The 8,273-nt window shown below is 48.3% G+C and overlaps 1 protein-coding gene across 1 annotated transcript; it reads left to right on the top strand.

Moving 5' to 3' along the window:
• Window positions 1-5,609: 5,609 nt before the first annotated feature.
• On the top strand, window positions 5,610-6,425 carry GMORB2_7157 (uncharacterized protein; the record flags this gene model as incomplete). The annotated part of the gene is made up of 1 exon (XM_035469122.1): window positions 5,610-6,425. The coding sequence occupies one exon, from the start codon at window positions 5,610-5,612 to the stop codon at window positions 6,423-6,425; it is 816 nt and encodes a 271-aa protein (XP_035321502.1).
• Between the last annotated feature and the right edge of the window lie 1,848 nt (window positions 6,426-8,273).

The raw sequence follows: 8,273 nt of genomic DNA, 5'->3' as shown, positions 1-8,273 counted from the left end.
GAGGAGGAGGGGGAGGGGGATGGAAGACGTCATGTGTTGGAGAGGATGATAATTTGGCGGTGAGTACTGTTGTTACGAGTGATGTGGGTTTTTTCTCTTTTTTTTTTTCTTTTTTTTTTCTTTCCTTTCTATTCCTTTTCTTCTCTGGTGTGTGTGTGCTTTTCCTCTTTGATATGTGATTCGTTCTCGACCTTTGGAATTGCTGAAGGTGTGGTGGTGATGGTGGTGATGGTGGGTGAGGGGAATTTTAGTGGGTGTGTCGGGAGGAGGGATTTTACAGCTTGACACTTCTATGTGATGCGACGGCTTCTGGATAAGAAAAGTAAGAGCAAGCTATCAAGGAGAAAAAAAGGAAAAAAAAGAGAAAAAGGAAGTGAGACATTCACACCGAATATGTGATTGACTGTGATGGGATTCATCATGTCGTGTACGTAGGGTATGCTGTACGAAAATGTATGCGGGGCGATGCGATGCGATGCGATGCGATGCGATGCGATGCGATGTGATGCGACGATGCACGATGATCTATGGAGAAGGATTACTACGTGCGTTCACTCTACCACCGGGAAGAATCAGGATACAGGGATGCAGGTACACCAGATCAGTCACGACTGAAACCGGAAAAAAAATATTACATGATGATACTTCTGACGAACGGGCCTAGAACCAGTCCTACTGGCCATGCGGTTAATACTTGATACACACTCGTACGTACGACTGTCAGGTCATGAGGTCGGTTTTCCAAGCTACTGATGCAGTTGGTCGCTAGTGTCGTACTACCGCATGCAAGATAATCCACCCTTCAGCAGCAAGGGAGGCAAGTTTCGCTTCGAGCTAAGAAGGATGGGGAGAGAGAGAGAAGGAAGGGGATGATGCATGATGAAGGTCCGGAGAGAAGAGGAGGACCAACCAATAAAGGCACGGAATCAGAGTAGATCCGATTTTCTGGGCATGTCGGTGTCGGTGAGCTGCTCTCTGTACGTCTCATATGTCTGCGATTATTATGTACCTCTCGTCGTACCGGATCTTCGACTTCTCGGGAAGCCTTTTTTTAAAGTAAGTAAAGCGGAGAACTAGTAATCATTCTCTTCGCCTTCCTTCTCATTTTCCCCCTCCTCCTTATCATCATCTCTACGAGTACGCACGAGAAGGTAGTCTGCAACTCGACGCGGTGATCCATATTCCGTAGTTGGCAACGAAGCCGTAGTTACAAAGTAGCGCGAGGAAAATCCCATCGGCCAAAATTTGCGGCCGAGCTTAGGTTGGACTAGTTTTTCTCTTCATTCTTCTTCTTCGTTAATCTAAATATTCCGTACGAGTGGGAAACACGGCAAGACCGACGATGTGATATCGTCCATCAAAGGTCATAGGTTGCGAGATGAGGAATACGGCTGAAGAAAGGGGTGTGTGTTGTCTGTGTGCAGACTCAGCACTGCGGCCTTGACATTGCCGTAGAATACAAAATACATAGATAATAAACAAATAAATAAACCAAAACCAGTGTTATATAATATAGTACTCTTGCTGTCAGGGCTCTGGGGTGGAACGGGCAAGGATTGGATTGGGTTGATCACCAAAATACCCAAGGCTTGATGTGATCGAGACTACCGGTGATCAAGGCTGTCTGTTCGGGATCTTGGGGGCACTGCTCCGTACAGGTATGAATATTGAACAGAGTTAAAGGGTCCATAAAGGGAGGGAAATTTGGCCTTCATTTCGAGAGTAAGAGCTGGATGCATCATCGATCTTGCAGGGCAGGGTAGGGAAACAAAAGAAAAGAAAGGATAAGGAAAAGGAAGAGGAAGAAAAATAAAGAAGAAAAAAAAAAAAAACCTTCAGGAAACCCAACAAGCTGGTTATTCTTATCCCTGTCCGTCGTCTGTTCTCTTGTATGCGTTCAATCTCCTTCCGGAACCTGAGCTGTGAATCTGTCCATCTAGTCGGGGTTTACCCAAGGATTTCAAGGAACACCCCTGTCAAGAGGGAAATCATGGGCAGGGGGGGTTGGCTGGGGTTGGGGTTGGGGTTTCCAGCTCTGGAGGCTGGCTGACGTAGTTACTAATATTACTCTGCTGCCATCTGCCGTCTCTAATTTACCTGGGCTTTTCTATTCTAGGGAGCAGTATCGATACTGGCAGCAACAATATTGTCAATTGAACTTGGCCGGCTTGGACTAGGCTCTCTGACTAGGGAGCGAACGCTTGGACGGGGTATAACGGTACGATGCCCTTGTATCAACCGGGGTTTCCTATTCTGCGAGCGTACCAAGCCACAGCTTTGAGGATCCGATATATAGCAGCGGCTTGCTGACAGCCAATGCTGCTCTCCGTCCCAACACCCGCGTACGTGTACGGATACTCTCCGTATCGCGTCCAATCAGACAACTGCCATGTCCCGAGGGCCCCCATCAGGTTAACACCGCCCTCACTCAGCTGATGAGGCTCGCGGGTTGCAACCAGTCACGGAAAAGAGACCATGGCAATAGTACGGAGTAGTATTGCCGTCGACTATCACTGCTACTACCTGCCTTGCGCCTGTTGCACTAGACTTGCTCGTCGTCCTGAGCGGGAGACGGGGGAAAAACTCCAATGCATGTATTGGTAATGACCAACTAGACGGACGTGAACTATGCAACAAGTGAGCGTAACCCGCCGTTTAGCCATAATCAGAGTTGCACCGTCAAAGCCCGAGTCATGAATGCTTGCTGCCACTTGTCACTGCCATAACTTTCTTCCTCTCTATCTCTGTCAAGAACGGACATTTCTTCCCATCCAAAGTCCGGTCCGACGAGGCTTATCGACGTACGGCGATAGTCAGATCAGCTTCAAGAGAAGGGGAGAGGAGAAGTTGGTTCGGGATACAGGCGGAATGATGAAGCAGAGTTGAGAGAGAGAGCGCGGTGTATCCCTTTACGCACATACACACACACACACACACACACACACACACACACACACACACACACACACGTACGTACACGCACACGCGCGCACACAAAAAGTGCGGAGTAATACTCTGGTATGATTACCCAGAAAGGTTGCAGTAGGAAGAGATCTAGACCGCCCGCTTCGTCTTGTGAGGCTTGCTGGTTAGTACAAGTAGTGATTCCGTACAGCCGCATGCAGGAACAGACGCAGAGATGGCATGATGCGCTCTGCAAATCCCCATGCCGTGCATACATCACCATTATGGAGTAACTTCTTTTGCTTTTCCTTTTTTTTTTTCTTTTTTTTTTCTTTTTCTTTCATTTCTATTATCCCCCCCCCCTCCCTGTTATCTTTTCTTCTTATTTCCTTTTCTTTTTTTTCCACATCTATGTCTTCTTCTAAAAATGCCAGCTAGTACTGATTTGACATATTGACAATTGTACCTGCAGACCGCTTTGACTCTCCCTTTATCAGCCGTTGGCAAGGGAGAGGGGGAGTACGACGGACCCCTGCTGTGCATCATCATCATAGTATCGGTCATAGGAGATTTTCTCCCCTTCTCTTTCACGACGTATTATATTACCAGTAGTACTCGTGGAGAGAAGAATGATACTATACAGGGTACCCTCACGCCTCCAGGATACGCAATGATTGCCGGACATGGTTTAGCTCCTCGGGCCGGCCGTGGCCCATACTATATTCATCTGGTGTCGCGCCGTCCGCACTGAGAGAGTCTTTGGTGTGCAGTTTGGATTGTCTTGGCACTCGGCGTGAAAGAGAGGGGAAAAAAAAAAGGGTAGATCCACTTCACATTCCAAACCGGTCAATCGTGCATCATCTTGCAGAGAGTACGGGTCGAGGAAGGGCATTACGTGTACGTATGGTCGGGAGGAAAGTGGTGTGATAATACTACTGTGCCAATTCTCTCTTCTTTTCTTCTCCTTCTCTCTATCTCTTCTCTTCTTTCCATCTCTCGGACTGAATGGTAGAAGCGGATGTGTCTCACAAGACGATGAGATGGGGTGTGCGTATAGTATTACTATATATTTCTGTGGGTTGTGCGTAGTGATTTATCCTGTGGGTGCGCCGCATCTCTACGGGCGGTGGTTTGGGTACAGATTACGAGCATCATAGTCGTACCCTGCCCCGTACCGTAACAGGCTTAGCTCGGTCAGGGGGTGGTTCAGGTCCCAAGTGGCCCTGAGACTCAGCTCAGAGTCCCTCGGTGCCCTGTTTAGCCCTGTACGGGTGAGCATTACATACATGTACTGGCGGTGCCGGCACTCTTTGGCAGGCCTGTCGGTGCTTTGCAGCTTTACTGCATTTGGGCTGTCACTGCGAAATCTAGTGGGACGTGAACATGCTTCGTACTGGGGTAACTGCGTACATGCATCTATCGATACTGAGTAATACTACGAGTGGTAGTGATAGCTTATGATACCATCGGCCATATGCGATGCACTCACCGTGAACTAGAAGCGTGAGTGGATGATTCATGATTCAGGAACACTCAGGAACAGGCAGATTTTGGCAGAACAGACAAGGAATGAAAAGGGCACGCCCGGAAAGAGTCACAGAATGTTTCTTTCCTTTCTTTTCTCGCCCCTCCCTCTTCTCTTCTTCTTTTTTTCTTGATTGTTCTGTTCCCGTCTCACCTTTTAATTACTCCAGAGTACTAGTTAGCAACTATATGTACTGCTATGGACAGGCCGAAAGAGCCACTGTCTCGGCGCACCTGCCCAACGCGCTTCAATTAACGCGTCAGGCGGTCAGACATTCAGACATTGAAGAGGTTCACGAGAACCACCAAGTCATTCACGTGTGTCCATATCCTTTCTACCCATGTATTGTATATATGTACGATGCTAGCAGTAATATCGTACTCATACTACTGGTACCGTAAGATTGTCGTATTACTATCACCACATGTACGGTGCACTACGTATCTTTACTGCTTCAAAAATAAACTCAGCACGGCCGGGGCGTAAAAGCGTTGCGATGGGCCCCGAATCCTTGTCTAGCGCCCAGCTGCCCCATCATGGCCGTTCAGCAGTCGCGAGCAGGATGCGACGCTGTATCCTAGGCTGCACGGAGTTATCCATGACGGCCCTCATACCGAAGGGCCACCGCCGCACCCATCCGTGCTTATTACCGAGAAGCGAGAGAGAGAGAGAGAGAGAGAGAGAGAGAGAGTGGAGAGGGAGATCCGTATCATGGCACCACCAGCTAAAACAAAAGAGTGGAGATGCAGGGGGGGGGGCGTGTGTGGGTGTGTACTCAGCAGGTTTTTCTGGTGACGGAGGGAGTGCACAATGTCGTACACTCCCTCCACACCCATTTTTTCTTCTTCCCTTGGGGTCCCGACTTTCTTCTCTCTCTCGTGTTATATAGAATCAACGCCTTCCCGCCTCGTTCGACTTTTTGGTTTCATCAGACAACTGCATCTATGAGGTCTAGACTCTCCGGTTCAAACCTTTTTATATCTTCAGTCATATAAATACAGTCCTTACATCACCATCACCACCACCACCACCACCACTACCATCATCACCTTCCAGTCTCTACTACTACCACTACTACTATTACTGCTACTACATCACCGCCCTCCTCACCACTCTTCCTCAACGCATCTTCGAAAACCAACTACTACTGCGACGCCAGCACCGGAAACAACAACACAACATGCTTCTCCTACGCAACAGTTTCAGCCAGAAGCGCAAGGACGCTAAGCGCCCCCGTGATCTTCACATCCGCAAGGTTTCCTTTTCTGGCTCCTCTCTATCCTGCTGCTCCCTCTCGTCGTCCGACTCGACAGCCTCAGCCTGTACCACCCTCCGCAGCCCCCCTACATCTCCCAGCCAGAACCACCGCAGCACGAGTGGCAGCAGCAACGGAGGGCATCTCGCCCCTCCCCGCCTGCACGAGCGTCCTCTCAAGACTTCCATCCCGCGACGGGCTGCATTCGCCCCCGCCGTCTACGACGACGACATCGACGCCGACTACGACGACTTCTACTACCCCAACCACCTCGAGAATGGACACGAAGACCGCAGCGACGTCGTCGTCCTGCCTGAGCCGTACTCCGAGGAGGAGGAGAGCGACGACGGCGACGACGGCATGAGCATCAGCGACTTTGTCATGGCCATGCCCCCGCCTGCTACCGCACCCGCTCAGCCCACCGACGACGACTACTTTACTTTCCGCCATATGGCCATGGCTGCCTCGGTCGCCAGCGCCCGCCCTCCCGTGCCTTGCTCGCGCTGGTCGGCCTCGACGATCGACTCCATCAGCACTGTTGGCTCCTCGCAGGAGGAGCACGATGACGATGACGTCGTCGAGGACGCCCAGCAGCAGGAAGACGACTCTGCTCCTACCGCTCGCCGCCCACCCATGCACCACATGGACTCTGTCGACAACTTTGTCAAGAGGGGAGGTTGGAAACGCAGGGGCATTGTCTTCCAGCGCGAAGAGTTTGCTGCTAGTATTTCTAGCTTCTAAACAACACAGACACACAGACACACACACACACACACTCTCTCTCTCTCTTTATCTCTACACACACACATTTCCTCCATCGTCATCAAACATCTATTACGACATACAACACACACTCACTACGATAAAACAACCTTTCCTTGACGTCAAAACCTCTTCTTCTTGTCCCGTAGGGACCTGTCTTACCACACTATCTCTTTTTTATTTCTCACTATCGGGATTACTAAGGGGGAGTTTTTTTCTTTTTCTTTATTCAGCCATCGTTCTTAGCCATTTCTCTTTCTGTTCAAGGGATTACATTCGGGATTTTGCATTACAAAGGATACCTCGCACAATCGGTGCCATTTTTTTTTCTACTGTTTTACAACGGATATCGGGATACAATCGTAATTACTAGCGAAGAGAGGGAGATATTTGCACACTCCTCGGACTCTTTCCTTTTTTTTTTTCCTTTTTTTTTTTTGGTAGCTCTAGAGAATCAGATAGCTCTAGAAAAATAATCAGACTGATACTGAGCTCAACAAACTATTCCTTGACTCCTTTTGACTCTCTTTTTGTGTTTCATGGTGTGTCTTCTGTTGGATTGGTGGGTTATGGCGGGATGGGGGCGGACCAGGAAGTTTGATACGAGGTACGAAACGAGAGGGAAGAACCATCGCGAATCTTGAATCTTGGTGTTTTCTCTTGGCTTCGGCATCTTCCATCAGTGTCTGGCGTCATACGTGACTATCGGCATGTCCGAATGGGGTAATTGAACCATACAGGACCCGCTTAGGCTTTTCCTTGGCGTGAAGGGACCTGAGCGTTCGTTCTGGTGTGTGGTTGGTTAAAGGTTATTGGGGCGAAGCGAAATTAGATCAGCAGACGTTTTTATCTAATAATTTATTTTTCAAATCTTTTGTGCCTTGTGCCTTGTGCCTTGTGCCTTGTGCCTTGTGCCTTGTGCCTTGTGCCTTGTGCCTCGTGGCCTTGGTTTGGATAGTAGAAGCAAATATGAGTAATATTGGTAGAGATGGGAGTTAGCACAAGTAATACGTAACGAACAGTCGGTAGAAATGGTATTATCGTACGTAGTGCTAGCTCGCGGTAGCAAGGCACAAAGGAACTCCCGCTCTCTCGCTAAAAACTCTCAATTCCGCCTAGTACAAGTACTTGGTAATAATAATATTGCTAGTTGTTGGACGCCCCATATCCTGTCACGTAATAATACAAGTAGGCGGTGTATGCCAGAAGCTGAGGATATATCCACTGACTTTCTCTCCACTGCAATAGAATATGCACAGTCTGTGCTAGTACCTGTACTAATACTCCGTATACTCCGTACATAGAGAAGAAGGAGTTTTCCATTGTATCAACACATGTAAGAATCAAGCTCTAAATACCAAATGACAATCTTGACAATCTTGACAGTGACATGTAAGATGTGTGGAGAATATGCTGATTGTATCCAACGCAGTACGGCTCTCTCCCTCTCTCTCTCTAAAACATTAAACACCATTATAAACAGCACAGCCCGATGACGGTGTTTCCCTCTGACTTAATCGCTCCCTTGGCATGAGCAGAATGCGATACGAAGTTTGCACTGCCGGGAACACGGGGGAGGGGCAAGGACCATGTCATGGTCATGTACTTGTAGTAATTTCGTACCAGTAGACGAGAAGAGAGAGCATAATACCAAAAACAGTTCAATTGACTACTACACTCAACTATATAGATGACCTATACATGAATAATAGGTATAAAATGGATCTTTCAATCACACTTGCCAGCTATGAGACTGGCCGTGAATGCGAGCATACTACTACTACTACTACTGCAAAAAAAAAAAAAAAAAAAAAAAAAAAAAAAAAA

The sequence above is a fragment of the Geosmithia morbida genome (genome assembly GCF_012550715.1).
Source record: "Geosmithia morbida isolate 1262 chromosome Unknown scaffold_7, whole genome shotgun sequence".
Classification (NCBI taxonomy): Eukaryota; Fungi; Ascomycota; class Sordariomycetes; order Hypocreales; family Bionectriaceae; genus Geosmithia; species Geosmithia morbida.
The sequence above is the reverse complement of the archived record's forward strand: the minus strand, read 5'-3'. Positions and strand labels throughout refer to the sequence as shown.